The following is a 24,459-nucleotide window of genomic DNA, read 5'->3' as shown; positions in this document are numbered from 1 at the left end:
AGAATACTTGAAATCCATTCCAAATCCTCATTAACTCAAAACTATAGCAGGCTGCTTATTTATTTTATTGCATTAGAAAAATAAAATCAATAACCAAAATGGTGAAAAGGCAAACTCTGGTTGGAACGTTCAGTAATGGAACAGAAAAAAAATGCACAGCTTTAGAAAATGGTGGCTGGTAGTTATGTGCTCCTTCAAAGGGTGAACTAAAGAGAGACAGCTGTTGGTGAGGAGGAGAGAGCAGTGTGTGCAATGAAGCAGCTCACGGTGGCAGGGGATGAAGGGAACTGCGTACAGTGGCACATAGCCCTGCACCGGGGACAAGGATGACAAAAACCCAGGAACCAGGAAGCTGGCTCGGCTGTCCAGTGACCATTTGCCGCTTGTACAATACAGGGCGGAATTGAGACACAGCAAAACACTGCGGGAAGCAAATGCACAGTATCTTATCATAGAAAAACGAATCACCACAACAGTGAAAAGGTGAATTTGGAAGTATAATTCTCTGAGACAAAGACAGGCCAGTTTCTGTTGGACACATCTAACGCTGTTAATACACTCTGATCTATTTCTACCTGGAGTCTCTCAGCACAAGTGCAGATCACCAACATGAGGCCCTCAGGTGAGCAAGAGGCAAGGAAGAAAACCCATCACAGAAGACTATGCGTCACTTAAACAGCAATCAGCCATGAGCACTGCTGTGCATTTCGCTGTGCTCACTAGAAAACGTGGGAGCAGGAGTGGACGCACACTGGTGAAGGCAGGCGCAGAGGTGTGGTCAGCTGGAGGGGACAGAGCTAGAGGCTCACAGGAGCATCACAAACAGCTGGTGAGGGGCAAGTCACTAAGGGGTGGAGAAGAGGAAGGGGAAAATTAGGGCAAATCACGAAGTTCAGAAATTCTGTTGCAAAGGTACAAGCACAAACCTTCCATGATTTAGAAAGCAAACTGGGATCTGTGAAATGTTTTGTATTTGTGCAGTAGAGTAAGGGGAGCACAAATCTTATCAGTGAAACTGTGCATACTTTTTTCTCTTTTGGTGGCTATGAAATGCCCCCTCCCCACCTCATTTACCCCAGCACTATCATGACAGAAAGATTTTTTCCATTTATCTTACAATGACAAAATAATATATTTTTAATTACGCACACAGTTTTTTATTATCACCAGTAATCGAGGCAATGTAAAGATAGTAAAAAAAATCAAAGTCTAAGGAAAATAACAGCTTCGGATGAGTATCTGGGCCATGTTCATGAAGATCTAGAACAGAACGTCATGCTGTTCTGACAATAGATGGATGGCATCCGTGAGCGTGAATGGGAATGTTGGACACTTGTGCAGCATCCGGTTCTGTGTGAGGCTGCAAAGCCAATGCTGAGTACAAAACCTTTCACTTAGTGAATTTCGTGTAAACTCACTACTACCTAGGCATACACACACAGGGCCCAGGGTTGGAGGAAGACCCCCGACTCTGTTAGAGGTAGCTGGGCCCGCTGGCTTCCCTCACAGTCTCTTCGGTTCGTTGCTACCTGACCTCCACTGGCTGCTCTCAAATATTCACGGGGGATCCCAACACTGAACACTGTGACTTGTGCATAACACCATGCCATCCTCCACGAAACTCTTCCTCTGGCTCCCATGATGCCAGCCCCTCTCCCCCACTCCACCAAAATGTCAGTGCTTCCTTAAGACTGTCCACACCAATGGGGTTTTCAAGCTAAGCACATTGGTTCATCAACCATCACCCCGCCAGCCTTCATGATTCTCCCGGAGCCCTGACCCTGATTCCCTAGACATCAGTGCATTTGGCGCAGGCCTTTTCAAGCTCCTCATCCTAGAGAGGGTAAAATCTCACCCTATTTGGGCGTACACCAGACCCTCAGGGGATGAACTCTTCGCCTTTTTCAGCCTAATTTCCTGCCCCTGGGTTCCAGCTGTGGAGCTTTGGTACAAGCTCTCCTCCCTCCAGCGCCCTTCCCGCGTCTGCCCGAAGCTCCCTCCCAGTAGCTGTGGTCCAGGGGGTGCTCTCCGATGCTCCTCCTCATCTGGGTTCCCACAAAGCCTGTGATCCACTTTCATACAGTTTCCTCACCACAGAGCTGCTAAAAACGTTTGATTACATTTCCCCTAGTAAACGTTTTCCCTCCTTATATTCCCAGCACTGCCAGATCACAGGGTAGTAGCTGAATCAATGTTTGTGAAATAGTTATACATATTAAGTGACTAATCTTCTCACTTGAAAGTTTCATCTTATTTAAATTCTTATTAGTCAGTATAACTATCACTGACTTAAGCACCTGCTGAGGCACAGGGGCTCCAGAACCTCACTCAGAGTAACAGCTTGGGAATACATCACAAGAAGCACAGACAATGAAGATGACCAGAACCATGCATATAAATCAACAATAATATTGAGAAATGAAGAAGGAAAGGAAAATTAAATGCACAAAATAAGAAATTTTCCTTTGGAAAATGTTAGAAAAGCTAAAAGCCAAAGGGAGAAAATTAAACCTTCAAAGTCTTAAAAAAAGTAATAAAAAAAAGTCCAAAGTAATGATCACAGACTTTCATAAAATGTAAGGATGGAATTTAAATGTTAGTAGAAGTACTGTTTTTATAGGTCGACTTGTCCAAAAGGTTCTCAAACATTTGTACACAGGCAACATGCAATACATGTGTGCTAGGAAAACAGAAATTTTTACTTTGATGCTATAACAGGGAGGAGCAGCATAATTTCCTGCTTTGGTCATAGACTATGACCCAAAATACTCTTAAAGTCTAAATTGTGCAAAAAGTTCCACAGAACTACCGATGGTAGCAAACATTCATTTTCTCACAATATTTGTTGGTTTTGAGTGGACAGAACCAATTACCATGGGACAAGAGAGGCAGATGGTTCAACACTGAACTTTTATACAAAGGAAATATTCCCTCCTTACAGGGTTTCTGGCAATCATGACATCACATCAGAATGTATCATTTATCACGGCCTATCTCTCTCGAGTACTTACATGTATCTATTCTGTGCCCTGGGGACACAGCAGTGGGCAAAACCACTTTCTAAAGACCATGTAAACCAGTGAAAAGATGATGTCGGCTGGTGGTAAGGGCAACGGGCAGGCAGTGAAGCTGGCTTGCAGGAGGGGGATGGGAAGCACTGCTGTCTTACACCGATGGAGAGGGAAGGGATTCTGACCACTGCAGAGATTAGAGGAAGTGAAGGGGGGCAGAGAAAGGCAGTGGCAAGTGTTGGGTGTGGGGCTGCAAGCGAAGCAAGGGGGCCTGTCTGGCTGCAGGTGAGTGGCTGAGGGCATAGGGCAGGGGCCTGACGGTGGTGTCCGTGGGCATCACTCCAATCTGGTCAAACTAGCAGCTAGTGTAATCACAAGGCATATGCAATTTATTAAGAAGCCAGTTTATCCTATGAAACAATAGCAAATAGTCACTTCCTTTTGACCACTGATCTCAGAACTGGTGGTCCTGCCTGCTAACACTGACCCCAGCCAGAAATCCTGCCTGCTAATGTATCAAGAAGAAGATAATTCATTCTCCCAAACTGATACCAGCATAAACTCTCAATCCTGTGGGAATAATATGTTTACTAGAGGCTGAACTTCACCACCATAACCCCCAAGGAGAGTGCGGCTAGATCGTACCAACATTTTCCCACTGAGGAGAGTAGCATATGCCAGGCACTTGAGCAGAAAGGGCCAGTTTTACCTCTACCACAAACCAACTCTGCTACTGGCCGTGTGGCGTGGGGTGAGCCCTGAGCCGTGAGGAACAGTAGTCGTGGAGGACCCAGCTCCCCGGAAGGACTCCCGAAGGGTGAGAGACAGGGAGATGTCCTAAGAGGTATAGCGAACAGGCAGGTGGTCAGGGAGGGGAGGGAGCGAGTGGGTGGACAAATGCAGCATGGAGATGGGGCCAGTGCCCTAGCGGCCCTCAGGGCTGAACCCCACCGGCCCCATCCTGCCCTCCGTTCACAGACCCCTATGCATCTAAGAACTCCCTGGACCAAATGTGCCCATGAAGGACTAATGGAGGCCCAGCTACAGGCAGAACTCCACAAGACCCACGGGGAAGCGGGCCTGCAGGACAAGGCTGCACACATCGGCCTGCAGTTAACATCCATTCAGGCCGAGCAGAAGCTCGCCGGGCAGTTCTATATTTAGTGAGAAGGAAAATAAGCATTACTTAAAACACAGTGTGTTGAGAAAGTCTCCTATGATTTTGAGTCTGCCAGAGAAAATAATAAGATCCTTGGGAAAAAAAGGTGACTGACTACTCAATAGGTTTTCTAGAGCTGCTCTTATTTTTAAAGAAAATATTTGGAAAGATGAAAGTTTAATAATAACGAAATAGATTTCATTGACAGAATTTTACCTACTGTAGTCAAAGGACAGGGCCAAGTACACAGCAACTGTCCAGCTCCCCCAGGACCTGTTCTGCCTGCTGGTGGAAGGAGGGGGAGGGCTGGTGGTGTCCACGGGGTGAGTCCCACGTGCGCTGTTCTCTTCTTCCAGCTCCTGAGGATGGACGTTACCGGCTGTCCACTCTGGAGCTGATTTGTCCTCAGGACATGGTGCGGGCCAATGATACGTGGCAGGGGTGGGGTGTGGTGCTTCTACACAAAAGGACTGTGGGCCACCATGGGGTGTGAAACGCCTGCTGTGCTGCAAGGGCAGGCGAAGCTTGGGTGGGGACGTTCCTTGGGCTGGGCCCCACCTGATGTCTGATAAACAGCGCACGGGAACGTGATGGATGCTTTTCTGACTTTAGGCCATGATTTCAGAGGTACTTGTTACGTGCAGTGGTCTAGCCTGTTCTGAATGATACAGAAAAGAGCCGCCAGGAAGAAACTCATTTGTAAGAAACAGAAAATTTGAATGCTCAATATTTGAGCATCTTCCCACTTCTACTCTGAGTATACAACGAAAATGTATATATTTCAAAGTTTCAAAACTTCTTAAAAAAAATCCTTACCAGAGGATATGTTTATTGATTTTAGATAGAGAGGGAGGAAGAAGAGACAGGGAGAGAAAGAAACATCATCGTGAAAGACAGACATCAATCCTTTGCCTCTCATTCACGCCCTGACTGCGGATGGAACCCACAGCCGAGCTGTGTGCTCTGACCGGGGACCAGACCTACAACCTTCTGGTGTACAGGACAACACTCCAACCTAGTCACCTAGCTCAAAACTACTTTTTGAAAGTCAAAAATTGTTGCAAGGAAAAAAAATAAGTAAGAAGATAGATAATTCAGAGCCTAAGACATCTCACAGAAGGAAAGTAAGGAGTTAGTACTTGGAGCTGCAACTCTGAAGCGCGTAGGCAACTCCCGCACCAGGTTCTCTCTCTCCAGTCCTAGAATGGAGGAAACACGCCTCCCACGGAGGCCAGGCCCACCACCAGGGCCCGGGATCCCCTCACCTTCCCAAGGACCTCGGCTTCTACGGTGGATCCCTTCCTGCTAGAACCAACCTGTCGACACTCCACTATAACTGGTTTCTCTCACCTTACTAATACCTGCCACTAACCTCACACACCCCTCATGCCCCAGGAAATTCAACTTCCCCCAAAGCTGTCTATATTGGTGGTTCTGCCTTTCCTTTTCCTCTCAGACTTCCCCCTGATCCTTAACTTAGTGCCATAAAAGCTATGAAAAGCTCCATTCACAAGATATTTTATGAAGTTAAAAGTTTGATTTTTTAGATTGCTATGTCTTCTTAGCACAGCTGTACAAGTTATTCTGCAACTTGAAAACAACAGATTTGAAAAGTAATCTGGAATTAGAAAGATATAAGTCACAGCTGTTAAAGGTCAGAAATGTTCAGTTTAAGTACAAGAGATAACTTTTTTCTTTAAAAAAATTTAAAAGCTTTAAAATATAAGCTTTTCAGATGATAGCATTAATGCAAGATTATTGTAACTAGAAAAATAATACAATACGATAATGTTTGAAAGCAAAGCAAACCTGCCAACACCTGGACCCCAGTCACCCACAGCAAATCTGCGTTGTGAACACCAGGTACACCTCTCACCTCCACCTTAGGGTTCCCTGTTCTTCCACCATCTGCCTTCACTGCTCCTCAAAAGTGCTCTAGTCAAGGTCACCAAGGGACACAACTTTGTCAAATCCAAGAACTCCTCTTACTTCTTTATTGGTCCAGCCAAATACTCCAAGTGTTGTCCGCCATTCCCTCCTTCTACTGCCTTTTCCTTCACTCCCCGGTCCACTGGCCCGCGGTTTGCTTTGCTGGTTTTCCTTGCACTTCCCTATTGCTCCTCAGGCTCCCTTGCTGGTTCTTCCTCATCCCACTGACCCCTAGATGTCAGTCCCGGGCCCTCTCACTATGCTCATGCTCCTCCTTGTGATTCTGTCTTTGCCACTGGCTTCAGCTACACACTTAGGCCAAACACTCCCACACTTATCACCCCAACTTGGATCTCTCCTTGGACTGTAAGACTCCAATATCCAACTCCTCTACCCAACTCATGATGCTCTCCTTAGTCCATCCCTGCAAAAGCACCACCTCACTGCCCTGAGTCCCTACCCCGACCAAGTCCTCCTCGCCATTCAGGCTCGCCTGCCACCCCAGCCCTTGGCCAGCGTTCTCAGCTCACCTCTGCTGGGCTCTCCTTCCTCCTCTTCTATCCTGTGTTGTTCATTTTCTTTACTCCATTTTCAGTATTCAGCCAAGTCCCAACTCCCGTATAGAGGCTTCTCTTCTTATTCCTGCCCTTGCGAACTCAGTCTGGAGCAAAAGACAGGGAGCCTGTGTGTGTCCCTGTTTAGTACTGTCCTGACACCTCCACTTTACGGTATTTTATGTGATGCTTAACCCATTACGATGGGTTAATAGTCTGCCCATTTTCTAGTCTGCCTCTTACCTTTAGTGAACCCTAGGAGTAAACAGTAGATCCAGTCTACTTCTCTAAACCCAGAGGAAATGAACACGTTTTCCCTCCTTCTTCACACCAATGAAGTGGAATAATGGCAGTGCCAGGTCTATTTTCCTCACCTACATCTTCCACGGACCATCAGTGTAACGCCAGTAAAAGGGAGGATGAGAGGAGAGACTGTGTAGCAGAAAGAGAACCCACACTAAGCTCCTACGGTCTCTTATCTTTTGCCCTAAAAGAGCAGAAGGCTTGTCTATTTGGCAGCCTACAGAAGATGTGCCCCAGACATAACCCCGAGCTTAGGGCTGACACCCTCAGAGAAGAGCTTGGAAAGATCACCCCAGGTCTCTCCTGCTGAGCCTTCTCAATGCAGAGAAGAGCTAAGCAATTTTCGGATTCTCATTTCTAGACACCCTCTACATCCTATTCATTCTTTGTTTAACTTCACCTATTAAAAAGGCAAAAATATACAGATAGATGCTGGAGTGGACGTGGTCCTTCAAGAGAAAGCAGTCAAGAAGGGCGCTGGCTTTGGGCACAGACGTTACTTCCCATGTCCTCTCCACCAGAAGCAAAGGGCTTGGGCCAGCGCTTCCAATAAACGGAAGCGCTGCCATAGCCTCCTGGTGCCAGGAATGGCATCCATGCCAATCCCAGTAAGATCTTTAAGTCCAGCAGAAATGAAATGAAAAAGCAAAAATGTAAACACAAGTTTTACTTCGCTTCTGAGCATACTTTAAATGGAATTTTAAGCTGCGATATGGTGACAAACATTTAGAAATAGAATATAAATGTATGTACATGTGTGTGTGCACACGTGTGTGTTTATAATATAAATGAATGTATAAGGCAGTGAGAATCTCCACTAACATGCAACAAGGGGGCTAAACTCATATTTATAATTATTAAAAATAAATTTATGGGTCTCTGTAGTCTCCCCTTTCACACAGAGGGTATTTTTTATTATTTAATAGGTTCCATAAGAGCCTATAGTCACTAGATACACGAGGTAGAAACATACGGTAGTTTTATTTCTTTAATTTAATCTTTATTGCATTTTTTCCATTACCATTTAGTACCCTTACACCGACCTCCCCACAGCGATCACCACACTGTTGTCCCTGAGTCCTTCTTCCTTTTTGCTCAGTCCCTCCACCCCCAGCCCACCCTCACCACTAGCTGTCATCCTGCTCTCCATCTATGAGTCTGTTGCCACTTTCCTTGTTAGTGCAGTTTGTCCATTAGATTCCACATATAAGTGAAATCACTATGGTATTTGTCTTTCTCTGACTGGCTCAATTCACTTAGCATAATGTGCTCCAGGTCCATCCACGCTGTCACAAAGGGTAAAGTTTTTTTTTTCCTTTTGTTTTATGGCCAAGCAGTATTCCATTGTGTAAATGTCCCATAGTTTTATCCACTCATCTTACTGATGGACACTTGGGCTGCTTCCATATCTTGCTTGGAAATTGCAAATTGTGCTGCAATGAACACAGGGGTGCTTATGCTTTTTTGAATTAGTACTTTAGGTTCCTTCAGATATATATCCACAAGTGGGCAGCCCAGTCGAAAGGCAGACCCATTTTTAATTTTTTGAGGTATCTCCATAATTGCTTTCTACATACTGTGGCTGCACCAGCCTACATTCCCACCAACAATGCAAAAGGGTTTCCCCTTTTCCACATCCTCATCAGTACTTGTCTTTTGATTTATCTGATGGCCATTCTGACGGGTGTAAGATGATATCTCACTGTGGTTTTAATTTGCATTTCTCTGATGATTAGTGATGTTGAGCATCTTTTCATATGTCTATTGGCCATCTGTATGTCCTTTTTGGAGAATTGTCTGTTCATGCCCTTTGTCCACTTTGTAATTGAGTTGTTTGCTTTCTGGGCAATGAGTTTTATAAGTTCTTTATAAATTTTGGATATTAACCCCTTATCAGATATATCAGCCAACATGTTCTCCAATTCTGTGGGTTGTCTTATTTTGTTGATAATTTCCTTTGCTGTGCAAAAATTTTTAGTTGGATATAGTTCCATTTGTTTATTCTTTTGCTTCCTTTGCCTGGCGAGATATATCTGACAAAATATTGCTACAAGCAATCTGAGATTTTGCTGCCTAAGTTTTCTTCTATGATTTTTATGGTTTCAGGTCTAACTATTTAAGTCTTTGATCCATTTTCAGTTTATTCCTGTGCATGATGTAAGGTGGTCTAGTTTCATTTTTCTGCATGTAATCTGTCCAGTATTCCCAACACCCATTTATTGAATAAACTGTCTTTAGCCCACTGTATGCACTTGCTTCCTCAGTTGAATATTAATTGACTATAAATGTGTAGGTTTATTTCTGGGACTTGTATTCTGCTTCCACTGATGTATCAGGTAGAGACCTGTTTTCATGCCACTGCCACATTTGAACAGTATGGCCATGTGGGACAGTGTGATATTAGGTAGTGTGATTCCTCCAACATTGTTCTTTCTCAGAATCACTGTTACTATGTGGAGCCTTTTGTGGTTCCATATACATTTTTGAAATATTTGTTTTAGTTCTGTGAAATACATCATTGGAATCTTGATAGGAATTGCATTGAACCTGTAGATTGTTATCAATAGCATGGACATTTTAATGATGTTAATTCTTCCTATCCACAAATACAGTATGTGCTTCCACTTATTATATCTTCTTCAATTTCTTTCCAAAGTGTCTTAGAATTTTTTGAGTACAGGTCTTTTGCATCCTTGGTTAGGTTTATTTCTAGTTATTTTAATCTTTTTGAAGGAATTGTGAATGGGACTGTTTTCTTAATTTCCCCTTCTGTTAGTTCATTGTTGGCAATAAAAATGCAACCGATTTCTGGATATTAAATTTGTATTCTGCTACTTTGCTGAATTCATTTATCAGTTCTAATAGTTTCTTGGTGGAATAACTGGGGTTCTCTATGTCTAAGATCATGTCATCTGCACATAAAGGCAGTTTTACTTCTCCCTTTACAATTTGGATGCCTTTTATTTCTTCTTCTTATCTGACTGCTGTGGCAAGAACTTCCAGTACTATGTTGAATAAGAGAGGTGAAAAGGGGGCATCCCTGTCTTGTTCCCAGTCTTAAGGGGTGCACTTTCAGTTTCTGCCATTGAGTATGATGCTGGCAGTGGGTTTATCATATATGTAATATATGTTTAGATATGTTTCCTCTTTTACCACTTTGCTGAGAGTTTTTATCATAAATGGGTGCTGAATTTTATCAAATGCTTTTTTCTTCTGATATGATCTACTGATATGATCATGTGGTTTTTATCCCTCATTTTGTTTACATCACGAATTTACTGGTTTACAACAAATGTATCAACCTTTACTGGTTTACAACAAGTGTTGTATCAACCTTGCATTCCTGGAATAAACCCCACTTGATCGTGGTGGATGATCTTTTTGATGCATTGCTTTATTCAGTTCGCTAATATTTTGTTGAGGATTAGTATCTATGTTCATCAGGGATATATTAGTCTATAATTTTATTTCTTTGCTGAGTCTATCTGGTTTTGGAATTAGGATAATGTAGCCTCATAAAATGAGTCTGGGAGTCTTCCCTCCTCTTGAATTTTATGAGAAAGACAATGGTTTGAGAAGGAAAGGTGTTAGTTATTTTTGGAATGTTTGGTAAACTTCACTTGTGAAGCCATCTGGTCCAAGGTTTTTGTGTGCAGGAGTTTTCTGATTACTGCTTCAGTTTCACTAGGTGCGATCTGTTTATTCAGATTCTCTGATTCTTCTCGATTTAGTTTTGGAAAATTGTATGTTTCTAGAAATTTATCCATTCTGTCCAGGTTGTCCAATTTGTTGGCTTATAGTTGTTCATAATATTTTCTCAAAATCCTTAGTATTTCTTTGGTGACAGTTGTTTCTCCTCATTCATTTCTAATTTTATTGCTGGAGTCCTTTCTCTCTTTTTTCATGTGAGTTTGGTTAAAAGTTTGCCAATCTTGTTTATCTTTTCAAAGGACCAGCTGTTGGATTCATTAATTTTTTATATTGTTTGTTTTAAGGACTCTTTCATTTATTTCTGTTCTGATCTTTATTATTTCCTTCCTTCTACTCAGTTTGCACTTTGTTGTTCTTTTTCAAGTTCCTTTAAATGTGAAATTAGATTATTTGAGCTTTTTCTTGTTTTTTGAGATAGATTTGTAGTGCTATGAATTTCTCTCAGGATTGGTCTCCCAGTTTCCCACAGATTTTGGGTCATTGTGTCCTCATTTTCATGTTTCAAGGTATTTAATTTCTTCCTGATCTCATTGTTGACCCATTCATTGTTTAAGATGTGTTATTTAGCTTTCATGGCTGCATATTTTTTCAGTGTTCTTGTGATTGATTTCTAGTTCCACAGCATTGTGGTTGGAGAAGATGCTTAATATGACTTCAATCTTCTTCAATTTATTGAGACTTGTTTTGTGTCCTGTCATGGAGTCTATCCTAGAAGGCATTTCATGTGTACTTGAAAAGTACATATATTCTGATGGTTTAGGGTGAAGTACTCTGAATATATCAATTAAATCCATTTGATCTAGTGTGTTGTTTAAGGCCGCTGTCTCTTTGTTGATTTTATGCCTTGAAGATCTACCCATGGAAGTCAGTGGAGTGGCAAAATCTGCTACTATGACTGTGTTTCAGTTGATCTATCTCTTTGTGTCCACCAAGACTTGCTTTGCACATTTAAGTGCTCCTGTGTTGGGCATGTAAATGTTTACTAGGGTTATATCCTCTCGTGGGATTGGTCCCTTTATCATTATGTAGTGTCCTTCCTTGTCTCTTACTATACCCTTGGTTTTAAAGTGTATTTTGGCAGATATAAATACTGCTAACCCAGATTTTTTTCTTTTCCATTTGCATGAAATATTTTTTTTCCAATCCCTTGCTTTTGGTATCTTTTGATCTGAGGTGGGTCTCTTATAGACAGCATATATATGGATCTTGTGTTCTTATCCATTCAGCTACCCTCTGTCCTTTGGTTGGAGCATTTAAGCCATTTACATTTAAGGTGATTATTGATAGATACACATGTAATGCCATTTTAATATCAGATTGTTTTTCTTTTTTCCTCCTCCTCCTCCCCTTCCTTCCTTAAGCATGCCCTTTAACATTTGTTATAGTAGTGGTCTGGTGCTACAAAATTCCTTCAGCTTTTTCTTGTCTTGGAAGCTCCTTATTCCTCCTTGATTTTAAATGATAGCCTTGCTGGGTAGAGTAGCTTTGGTTGTAGGTCCTTGCTTTTCATCACTTTGAATATTTCACTCCACTCCCTTCTGGCCTAAAATGTTTTTGTTGGGTAATCAGATGAGGGTGTAATTACTGCTCCCTTGTAGGTAACTACCTGCTTTTCTCTTGTGGCTTTTAAGATTCTCTTCCTGTCTTTAAACTTTGTCCTTTCAATTATGATGTGTCTCAGTGTAAGCCTCTTTGAGTCCAAGTTGTCTGGGACTCTCTGAGCTTCCTAGACTTGTCTTTTTCCTTTAGTAAACTTGGGAGGTTTTCAGTCATTATTTCTTCAAAGATGTTCTCAATCCCTCACTCACTCTATTCTCCTTCTGGTATTAATTATGATGTTGTTTTGCTTCATGTTGTCCAAAATATTTCTTAAGCTTTCCTCATTAAAAAAATTCTTTTTCCTTTTTGTTGCTGTGCTTGGGTATTGTTTCCTACCTTTCCTTCCAAATCACTGATGTGGTCCTACACTTCATCTCACCTACTGTTCATTCTTTCCAGTGTATTATTCATTTCAGGTATTGCATTCTTTATTTCTGGCAGGTCCTTTTCTATGGTTTCTATCTCTTTTCATGCAGTTGAGTATCCTTATAATCATTACTCTAAACTCTCTATCTGATGAATTACTTACCTCCATTTCATCTAGTTCTGGAGAACTCTTTTGTCCTTTCATTTGGGGTTTCTTTGTCTTCCCATTTTGGCTACTTGTTTGTATTTTCCACCTTATATGTTAAACTAATCAGTGATACGGCCTCAGGCTATAATTAGCAGTCTGCCTTAAGTACCACAGAGTGAGACAGAGTGAGACAGAGTAATTATTGTGGGCAGGGCTATTGCTTTTCCTCAGGCTGATGCCACTTGGAGAGGAGTGTTCTGCTTGAGGAAAGATAGCTTCTGCAATAGGGGAATGACTCAGTGAAGGGATCTTGGGGGCTGTTCCTCCAGTTCTCTCCCCAGAGCTACTAAACCCAGACTCACCTCAAGCATCTCTAGTCTACTCTGTCCTCCTTCTGCCACAGTCCAGGGTAAGGGGCTGCAAATGAAATTTTGTGCTTTGGCCCTTTAAGAAGCTCTCTGTGTCTCCAGCTGTCTCTCCCTGGCTGGCAGAAATTCTGTAGCTTTTCACAGCTGGATATTATCTGGCTTTGGTTCCTTTCAGGCTTTGGTGCTGCAGGCTGGGAAGCCCGGCTTGGAGTTTAGACCTCACACTTCTCAGGCGGATCCCTCCGGGTGCTGAAATATCCCTCTGGAGCTTCAGCTGCCGCCATGGGTGCCCGGTCATCCCTCTCATGTCTCCTCCGAACCTCCTACCAGTCTGGTTGTGGTGAAGTGGTTTCTTCTGTCTGTCCTTGGATATAAGGCTTCTCTCTAGCTAGTATTCAGTCAGTTACTTGGGACAATTTCTCTACAATTTAGTTGCAATTCCAGATTGGTCCTGGGAGAAGGTTAGTATAGCTTTCACTTACTCCTATGCCATCTTGGATCCCCAAAACACACTTTAGAAGTAAGGAATCTCAAGAATTTAGAGGCCTTTTATTCTAATTTGTTTATTTTAGAGGTGAAAAAAAGTCCAAACCAAAAAACAACTGAGCTGTAGAGAGTGTAAATAACTTATCCTGAGAATGAAATGTGCAGCTCTGGAATTCTACATTCTTGTCTTGCCTCAGTCTATTTCTAACAGTGTGGCTTTTGTTACAACACATCGAGTGAGTTTTAATTTCCTCATTTGTAAAATGAGAGGGCTCAGCTACATGAACACCAATGTAATTGGAAGACATATGACTTTGTCCAGAGCCCAAAACCATATTGGCAAAAATATATACAACGAGGAAAAAGCATGAGAGGCAGCTATAAAATGAGAGACCTGCCCACCTCCTGAAAGGCTGATTCACACCATGCTCTCATTCCAGCAAGCAGGCCCCTCAATGATGCCTGCGTCCATTTCCTTTGTAGGTACATACAGGAGGGTAGTTAGAGTTGGTTATCCCAGGCAAGAATACTCGAGCACAGAATGAAACATCTGAAGAGCCAGCTAGACACTAATGTACGTAGCTTCCTCATAATACCGGAGATCATCTTGTGTTTAATGCTCAAAATCACCCCCTATACTCACATCACACTTCTGCTAAAGCCAAGACGAGAGTTCAGGAACTAGCTAAATTCAAAGCAGCTTTCTAATTGTAAGCAGTGTCCCTCAAAAAGTTCTTTATAAAAACTTCCCCCATTCACTCTTCACTAACATGTTTTGAAGATTTCTGAGAACACACTGTTATAGAAAACACTGTTACTAGTTCAATAGCTCACCAAGGATGTAGATGAGTCAACATTAAAAAACCACGTGCCACATGCTCGGCACAGAGTTAATGACCGTCAAAACACTAATCATGTTCTGAGAATGTGTTCTCTGAATGGGAAAGCCTGTATGCTAGCAATGACAAACCAGGTATCACCAAGGCTAGAAAAATCTAGGTTAACGAAAAACATTTCCATTCTTTCTACCCCAAGGCATCTTGGTAAACCCAAAGAATCATCTAATTTTAACAGTTCTATTCATCTACACAGCAAACCACCTTTGGGATGTTCTTGATGTTTCAAAGGTATTATTTTGTACTATATTGACTTAAGTTTATCTTTGCCTCATTAAATTGGCTCTTCCTCTAAAAACTGTCTTTCATGAAATATGAAAAACTGTTGTTAATGGAGTTTGTTCACAGTATACTCAGTTCACTGTTCTTTTTCATGTCTCTAAGTTTTGTTTCATGTTGGGAAGAAAAACTCCAATCTCTCAGCTGGGTGAACAAAAATGAGATACCGAGAAACCAAAAAGCGGCATTTTCGCTACACTACATTTCTTCGTCATGCCACATTCCATCACAGCACAAGCACTGTTCCTTCCATGGAGGTAACTGCCAAGGTCAACCCTGCAGCGCAGGCGATTGAGGGCAGGATTCCTTCCTTCTTGAGTTTACTGTGAAATTATGCACTTGCGCTGCTATGAAAGGCAGAACCAGTCTCTCAGTGAAGGGTGGCAAAAATCATTCAGGAGTGTTGGTGGGTCAGGAGGAGCTTTGAAAGCACCCAGAGCCCTGTCCAGCCTCCACCTCTGCTGTGAAGACCTCCTCCGGGACCCGGCCGGCAGGGTCTCCCCCAGCGCAGAGCGGACTGCAGCCTGCACCTTTCCCTCCATCATGGTGGGCACACCCCTGGGGTGTCCGACCTTTCACATCTGTGTCTCAGCTTTCCGGCCTGACTACAAATTTCCAAAGTTAGCTTAGATAAATTAATATACATTGACTGCATGAAATTTCTCTATGTTCAAACAGTACCACCCAGCATGGAATGTCATGTCATGAACATTGTTGATGAACTAAATTTAACTAACATTTCCCTACTACTTCACTTTTGTTTCAAATAAAACATGTTACTGAGTATATATGTAGACAGATTTTTCAGGTAAGCCACTTATTACCCAACCTGTTTAATAAATGTAATTTCTAATGTTCGGTATTTCAAGTTCTTTTGGAAGACATGGACACAGAGATTCTAATCAAAATTACATGGTCATGTCATTCACAATAAAAGAAGGGAAAAGAAAAGATTAATCAATTACAGATTTGATAAACCTGTCTAAAATTAAATTCCTAATGTACCCCAGACTGGAGAAAAATGAACAGTGTTCCAGGATCCGACTTTAAAAAATTGTATTTCTGATACAAATCAATTTTCTACCCACAGCCGGGGTTGGGAATGGATAAAGGCTATATAGGGAGCAGCTTCGAGAGTCTGTCAGCAAAATGCGACACCGTATCCTCCTCCCACCCCCACCCCTCTCAACATGCTCTGGGCCCTGAGTGAGTACAGATCACACAAAGAACAGCCCTGTGTGGCTTATGCAGCTGCAGTTGCCTCCACCCCTCCCTTCCTCTCTCTCCGGCTTGGTCTGTCAAGCCGGCTTGGTCACTGACAGCCTAACTGAAACGGAGAACACCTGTGACCCTCACATTTCATGTCCGAGCTCTGCTGCACACACTTGAATCTCAGCCACTGCAAAACAGGTGTTAAGTGAAACAAGTGCACGGTGCTGTGCACTTCAAAGGCACCTTTACACACAAGAGAATCCTATTTAACGACTCTGCGCAACATGCGATGTAATCAACAGATATGAAATCTCCCGCTGGCACTGCAGACAGAGGCGCTGCTCTGCCTACGGGCACAGCCCCCTTTCCTAAAACAGGGACATGAGGAGCAGGGCAGGCAGAGCTGAAAGCAGGTGCTCTGCCCAGTCACCACCTCTTTAAATGTTCCCCGTGAATCTCTTTCCCACGTTTGTTTGAATCTGCTGCCACGGTACAAACAAAAGGTTGTAAGTATCTGAGTAGCTCAGTGTCAGGGGAGTTTTCACTGTGAAGCAGAGAGTCAGGCAGAGGAATTCAGTGAATTTCTGAGGACACAGGCGACAGGCATCGTCCAGGCACATCTCCTCCCCAGTTTAACCTGGAAATCTCAGGCTGCTGTGGACTTGGCTGAGAGACTTCCACTCCACACAAGCATGTGCTCAGCTGTAAAGTTTTATCTTTTCATTTACAACAGAAAACAATACATATTAGCTGGTATCTACTCTGTGTGTTACCTGTAAAGAATGCTAGTATTATCAGACCCCTAGGTATTTGATAGGAGGAACAGTTTTTACAACCGTCCTCACTGAGAAGAGTTACTGCCTTGTGAGAAGCTGCCTCCCTGACAGCTATTATTCCAGGTCCTCCTCCTTCCCCAGACTGCACAGGTCACTGTACACCTGGGCAGTGCTGCTTTGGGGAAAACAGAAAAGAGAATTTTGTTTTAGTTTTTTAATATAAACCTGAGGGACTGTATAGTAGAGATGAGGAGGACAAGACTCAGGGGTCTCTTGTAGGCAACTCAGCCCAATTCCAGGGCAGCCAAGGCTGTACTTGTGAGGGCAGAAGTCCCTGTGCCTGGGCATCCTGGCCATTGCAGACACACCCACCCACACCCCTGAGGCTGGAGAGGCTCGGGCAAGACTGGAAGGTGGCCCTGCGATGGCCAAATGTTTCAGTTGACAGAGGCAAATTTTGTGCACATGGAGAAAGGGGAAAACAGCAAAGCATGACAGCCTAAAAGTGATCGCAACAGTCTGATGCACAACTAGGCTGGTTAATGAACCATGTAAGTACCAGACGGGGGCTCCTGGCCCCCACGGGATCTCTCTCCAGGCAATGGCTCACCCTGAAAATAAAAGAAACGAGCCGAAACAGATATGGAAGACTAAAAGTCTGTTATGTTCATTGCCAGTACTCATAGGAAAACATTCTATTTGACAGGCACTTTGTATACATCATCTCATATAATCCTACAGGAATCCTAAAAATAGATACTACCTCTATTTTGCAGCTGCAAAAATTGTGGCAGAAAGATTAAATGACTTGCCCAATGTCACCCAACAAGGTTGTACATATTTCAGGCCTGACACAGCTTCATGACAAAGGCCCTATGCAGCTACGGAGAACATTCTGATTTCATAAATACTATTAATATAGATCAGGGGTCAACACACTTGTTCTTAGAAGGCTCAGCACTAAGTATTTTAGGCTTTGTGGGCCATGCAGTTTTTGCTGCACTCACGCAGTTGAAGCGCTAACGCAGCCACGGGTACTATGTAAGCAAATGGACATGGATGTTCCTAAACTGGGGGCCACTTTGCCAGCTCCCGAAACACATCAGGGGGCTGGCAAGCTGCAGCTGCCAGATCCAGCCCACCAATGCTTTTTGTAAACAAAGCTTTATTTTTTTATGACTGAGATCTAGCCCACCATCTAGACTATTTTATACTATTTCACCAAGATAAAATAATGCCCTAGTTTCACAAAAGCATTCTTGGGAGCACCCAGTGCTCTTTGTTCTAACCTTCCTTCATTCCTAAATTCCTAATCTGTGGTCTATGTGTCCCACCCTCCAGGTGGGAGAGCCCTGATAAACACCTGGTACCTGGCAGGTTGTCTCTCACCGCAATTGAGCAGAGACACTCTGTGCCATAGATCAGTAAGTGATTCAGTTTTTGGGAAACCCAGTACCTTTGCGGAGCTGGATAGATAAAAACAGAGATTCTTAACCTTAAAGGATGGTGACCAGAGACTGAGCTTGTGGTGCCATGACAATTAATTAGTTACTTCATTCCTTCGAATATTATATGTAATGCCCACTCTGTGCCAGGCAGAAATACACATGAACTTCAGACTGAAAAGACTGACTCACAGCACTTGAGTAAATACTTTACTTAGAGAAAAGCTGTATTGTTATTTATGACACCACAGACACTTGAGCTAGAACATAATCCACTCTCAAGCAAACAGACTAATACAGACAAACTGTGTTGCTTTGATAGCTACTGAAGTAAGATCCCCCAGACAAGGGACTCTGGCATCCTGTCAGAGTGCAGCCCTGGGAGAACTTGTAAGCTCTGGGAAGGCCGGGACTGTGCCTGGCTCAATGCCCAGAAATAGCGGGCTCCAAACACATCTGTCATCCGTATTACTGTGCACTGCCTCCATGGCTTTCCATAGGCTGGGATGTGAATGGCCCTGCCTGAAAGTCAGCTTTTCTAATTCACATTATCGAGAGCAAACACTGCCCCATACCTGGACTGTCTGGTAATCGGAAGCATCGATTCCTTTCACAGTCACCTCTCGGAAGACTCTTGGCTCTAGTTCCTCTTTGGTAAGATCACAGTGATAAATGATGCCTAGAAGGAAGCGGAAGTCTTAGTTTAGTCCACGAACCCACTAGATTCGAGGGGAGCAGGGGTCACCAAGTGTAATCGGATGCCACAAGGAGGAAGAGCAGATCATTGGGGAGTATGAGGAGAGGTAAAAATCCTAACTGTGGAAACTTAACAGGTCTTTTCCATGCCACGTCACTCAGAAGTACAGGTAAAAAACCGCCAAAAACCAAACACAAACACAAAAAACAAACAAATGTGGAAAACTTCAAGCAGAGCCATTTTATCTGAGAGTCAATTAAGACAGAAAACTCAAATGATTTGCCCAAAATCAATAGCCAGTCAGGGGTCTCCTGATGGCAATCGGAGGCTCTTGCTATCTACCCAATAGCCCCTCCTTCATGGAAACACGTGGACGGCAATCAGGCACCAAAGATGATCGGGGAGCCATTTTTGAATTACTTGTTTTTTAAAAATCCTTACCTGGGATATGTTTGTTGATTTTAGAAAGAGAGGAAGGGAGGAGGGGGGGGGGGGGAGGAGGGGGGGGGGGAGGGGGAGGGAGGGAGGGAGGGAGGGAGGGAAGGAACCATTGATTGTTTGCCTCCCATATGTGCCCCAACCAAGGATCAAACCTGAAACCTAGGCATATGCCCTAACCAAGAACTGAACCCGTGACCTTTTAGGTATGGGACGATGCTCTAACCAATTGAGCCACTGGGTCAGGGCATTGCATTGTTTTTTAAATTTTGATTATCCTTATAATTCTGTACAACAGAAATTGATAAATGTGCACCAAGATTTCCAGATTATTTAACCACTAATTAAAATTCCGTTTCCTGAAGTTAATGCTACTATACTCTAACATTTAAGAACTAAATCCAAGAAACAATAAGTAAGACAAGTCCCACTGTTTGAAAACAACACTGTTGTGGTTTATGAAACAGAATTAGTCATCCAGAGTGTCTGGTGCGCAAGCAGCCTTTGTCACGTAACACTTTAAATATGTGCTGTCAAATATGTGAGAAATTGATTTAGTGATCCCCTTAGTTGCTGGAAAACCAGAAATCATGTGTCCCACAGGGCACATTCTACTTGATTGATCTTGTATTGAAAGGGTGGCTTGTTTTTTCTCTCAATGCCTCTGTGTATGTTCTTCACTAACAGCTGAGAAACAATACTCTGCCCCTACCCACTGGTAAAGAGTAGTGCATTTAGATTCAAGGCTGCTAAGAATGTGATCTTAATTGTCACACTAGCAAATTATTTCAGGTACTATAATAGGTGTATGACTGACATTGACAGTGGGGGGATATGTAATGTGACTGTAGTACTGGTTTTCTCCACCGAGCCTACATGTAAAGTCTAACTTCAGTACTTCCAAACTACACTCGGGCATACGGTGAACTTTTGTACATGGATGTGATCTTGAGGCCAAAAGCTACCTTCAGGTATATGTGAATTTTTGAAAAGCTTCTTGATCGGTACCTGCCCCCTTCCACAAAATACAGAAAAATCTGAATCTTTGAAGAAAGAAACCCATCCAACCTAACAACCGAGAACAGAGACAGCAGACCAAATAGGTGCCTCACCCTGGCGCCGCCACCGCCTCTAGAGCGGGGACTGGCTCAGGACCTGGGAGCAGGACCCCAGCTCTGACCATTACTGCGCCAATGAGCTGAGTCAGACAAGTCACCAAAGTCCCAGAATGCAAAACCCCTAGTGAAAGACAATGGATGGGAAATACACTCTAAATGTCTGTTTATCTAGAAAAAAAAAAAAGAGACATACATTCTCTAACAGCGGAATGAAGTAAATATACCACAGGGGCCGGCTACTGCCTGACCTCTACTCTTCTGTCCTCTTGGAGGAGGCTGGGTTAACCCTGAGGGTAGAACTGCTTAATATATGTGATCAATACTTTCTATTTCCAGATCCATCCGGGTTAGGCCGGGTTAGCCATTCACCACTCACATTGTAATGTGAATCCTTATAATGTAATGATGCTTTGTGTCCTTATTTGGCTCCTTAAATACAAAGGAAGGGCTAGTTTGGAGAAAACACCCTAGAATCATGAACCAGGGAGGACTGGTTAAGTGATCACTAGGAAATCAATTTCAAAACTTAAGGATGAAAGACAGAATTAGATCACAGAAGTCTCTTAAGGTGTCTGGACTTAGGAGACAGGCCTCTGATGAAAATAAGTGCTTTAATAAGGGTATTCTAGCAACAGGAAAGAGTTGGGGATGATCAGCTGGGATGTTCCTGCTATAATCCAAAATAAATGCAAGGAGCTAAAAGAATGGGAGTTAGGAGGGTGCGTAACTCTGGAGAAACTGTGGAAGAAGTACTGGAGGGACGGGAAACACTGCATGTAAAGAAAAGGCAAAAGAACTTGGCAAAAGATGATCCATGTACATGCTGCTTTATGTGATTCTAGGTTGAGTTTTAAGGTTTTTAAAAGAAAAAAACTAAAACTAAAACAAGTCTCTTGAAAATTTTTGTGCTCCTTAGTATTTACCAACAGGAATTGAAAACTTATAGATGCCCCCACAAAAACCTGCTCATGGATGTTTACAGCATCTTTATTCATGACTGCCAGAACTCGGAAGCAACTGTGATGTCCTCAGCGGGTGAGCATGTAAATAGACAGTGCTCCGTCCAGACAATACAATATTATTCAGTGCTAAAAAGAGATGGGCTATCAGGTGATGAAAGAACACGAAGTAACCTTAAATGTGTATTATTAAGTGAAAGAAGCCAATCTTAAAGGACTACATACTGTATGATTTCAACCAAATGACATTCTGGAAAAAAAACTATGGAGAAAAAAAAAAAAAAATCAGTGCTTGCCAGGAGTCAGGTGATAGGAGAGAGGTGAAAAAGCAGGGCACTGAATTTTTAGGGGAGTGCAAACATTCTGTGGGACACTGTGATGATGGATACAAGGCAGTACACATTTATCCAAACCCACAGAATGTATATCACCATGAATGAACCCTATGGCAAATTATGGACTTTTTATTATGGATGCTGCTGGGTCATTGCTGGTTCACTGGTTGCAACAACTGTAACACTCTGAGAGAGGGTAACCTTGACAATGGAGGAGCCTACACACATCTGGCAGCAGGGGTTATATGAGAAATCCCTCCACTTAGCCCTTCATTCTGCTGTGAACCTAAATCTGCTCTAAAAAATAGTCTGAGAAGGTTTTTTTTTTTTTTGCCTTTTTCAAACAGCCTGGGAAGATTAGTTTCTCATCACGGTTTCCCAGAGCCAAGCGCCTGGGGCTGCTGTACTGGATTAGGACAACGTGCAAGCCTGTCTGGAGCTAACCTTAGACAACCCTCCGAGGTTGCCTCAGTACAAAATTAATCGGCTCAGCCACTAAGTGGTTGGAGCCGCAGGGAGTGAGAGTGTCGCACTCCAAACTGCCCTGGCTGCCTGTTTTCTCCAAGGGCATTTCGTGTGACTCAAAGTACAAGAGTCCTAAGTGGCTTGGGCTCAAGACACATCTTAATTATGTACCTCTATGGGGACGAAGGTCAGTTGTGGCATAAACCTGCCAGATGTATCACATGTCCACAGCAGCTGGAGCTGCAGTTATTTTTGGCCCTGGGGCTTTCCTTATAATTTTGTATCTCTGTTGTTTACTGCAGTAGTGGACAGCTAACCTTTAGAGAGCAGGGCGAGACAGCCTGTAAGGTGGTACACGTGTGTACGGATGTATATACGCACATACATGCTGACAATTCCTGCTGTCAAGAAACCTAGTTTAATAATCTGATGGCCATTTTTATATTTGGACCCAAAGGCCTGGGTCTGGAAGTCCTGTTCTCTGGTTTTAGATATCAAATTGCCTTAAAGGGAGAAAAGACAAAGATGGAAGCAAACCGAAGAAGAACAGACGAAGTACAGAACAAAGCATCATGGCAACAAATTAAAGCTTGTTCAGAAGCAGCCTGGCAGTGCAGAACTAAGAACACACTTCTCTTTCAAACTTCACAGCCGCAGTCAAGGGTAACATTTCACTGCTTGGCACACGACCCAGCACTTTACACTAGGACAATGAGTCCTTTCTTGCCCAGGTAATGATGAGCTTGTTCCTGAAATAAATGGCCCACATGGGGTCACTCAAGGAGGTTTACGGGCCTTTGGTGACCCCGGCTTTTATTAAGAGCAGGTGAGTCACCCCCTTCTTTGTTCTTCACATTGTCCTTTATCCTTTTCAATGGTTCAAGCTATGAGATTTTTCCAGTGTAAAATTTCCAGTTACCAGTGTAACCGGAACAACTAAACTATGGACGTTACCGCAGTGGGTGAGACTCTCTGGAGGACACTGGCTCTTGCTGGTTCCTGTCCACTGGCTGCCGCTGCACCCCAGTCCCTGCGGGAGAGTGGCGAGATGCAGGACTCCCCAGTGTGAGGTTCCTAACCTGTTGGTCCCTGGGTCCTGGCCTGGCTGCCACTCCTGACAGGCACTTCTCCCAGCCTACCAGCTCCTCTGAAAGGTGTGGGGGAAGGTGAAGCCTGCTGTGTGTCCCAGGCACGCCATCAGACCGACTCAGAGAGCACTCTCTTGGTTTCAATATCCTTGTCAGCAACCTGGCCAACGATCAGGTTCCTGTGAATGGCTTGCCCTGTGACTCTGAGGCACACGCATAGAATGCAGACGAGACATCACTGTCACCTGGCCAAATCCCAGGAAGAAGATGGAGCTACTTCAATACCTGCCAGGTCTCCCCGAGGTCTGCTTTATTTGCCAAGGACCAAACTATCGCAACAAAAATGGGCAAGACAAAAAGTGCTATGGAGGAACCAAAAAAAAAAAAAAAAAAAAACCCCAAGAAACGAGAAAATGTGCAGAAATTTTTTTTCAGCCAAAGGGGTTGTAGGGTCGGGTCTGCTTGGGCAAGTGCAAACTACCAACTGAATAGGCACCTGGGATAGACCAGAGTATGTGTGTGGCTTCAGCTTTAGCAGAGAGTGTAGCCAAGTGGAGAAGGGGGGAAAAAAACTCAGCAAAGTAAGCATGACCAACTTAAAACTGCAGAATTTATTCTGTTTGTCCTAGAAAACAATTTTTTACTGTCAGATGTGACTACTGGCTTTTACTTTAAGCTTTTAGTGTCTGCACCACGTGTGCCCTGGTACATGTAAACCAAGGCTGAATCTAAGGTCATACTTGTTCATATTAATTTTTTAAATCCATCCAGAACAACAGTTGGTCCTGTCCCCAGAACACAGGCTCAGGATAAAGAGATTAATGACAGTGCACTTTAGGTGGCTGCATGTCCCTTTTTTCTGAGCATCTGTTTTACTGTCTTATTTCCATTAAGTGACTTGGCTGTAACACAGCATATGTGATTTTCAATAACATAGCATTATATCCCTATTTCCCAAAAGAAACCCAAACATGAGCCTGATTTTTTTCTTTGTTTAATCTTCACCTGAGGATATGTTCATTGATTTTACAGAGAGAGGAAAAGAGAGAGAGAGAAGAAAGGGGAGAAGGGAGAAGGAGAAAAAATATCAATTGATTGCCCCCCACACGTGTCTCAA

The 24,459-nt window shown here is 43.2% G+C and overlaps 1 protein-coding gene across 1 annotated transcript in view; it reads right to left on the bottom strand.

The window, feature by feature from the left end:
• The window catches only part of PREP (prolyl endopeptidase), a 101,439-nt gene that overhangs the window by 21,935 nt on the left and 55,045 nt on the right, over window positions 1-24,459 (bottom strand). The window contains exon 10 of the mRNA XM_037159000.2: window positions 18,818-18,921. Coding sequence (XP_037014895.1) covers window positions 18,818-18,921 — 104 coding nt within the window. The remainder of the gene's footprint in view (window positions 1-18,817; window positions 18,922-24,459) is intronic.

The sequence above is a fragment of the Artibeus jamaicensis genome, unplaced genomic scaffold (genome assembly GCF_021234435.1).
Source record: "Artibeus jamaicensis isolate MK-2021 breed Jamaican fruit bat unplaced genomic scaffold, CSHL_Jam_final contig_387, whole genome shotgun sequence".
NCBI lineage: Eukaryota > Metazoa > Chordata > Mammalia > Chiroptera > Phyllostomidae > Artibeus > Artibeus jamaicensis.
The sequence above is the reverse complement of the archived record's forward strand: the minus strand, read 5'-3'. Positions and strand labels throughout refer to the sequence as shown.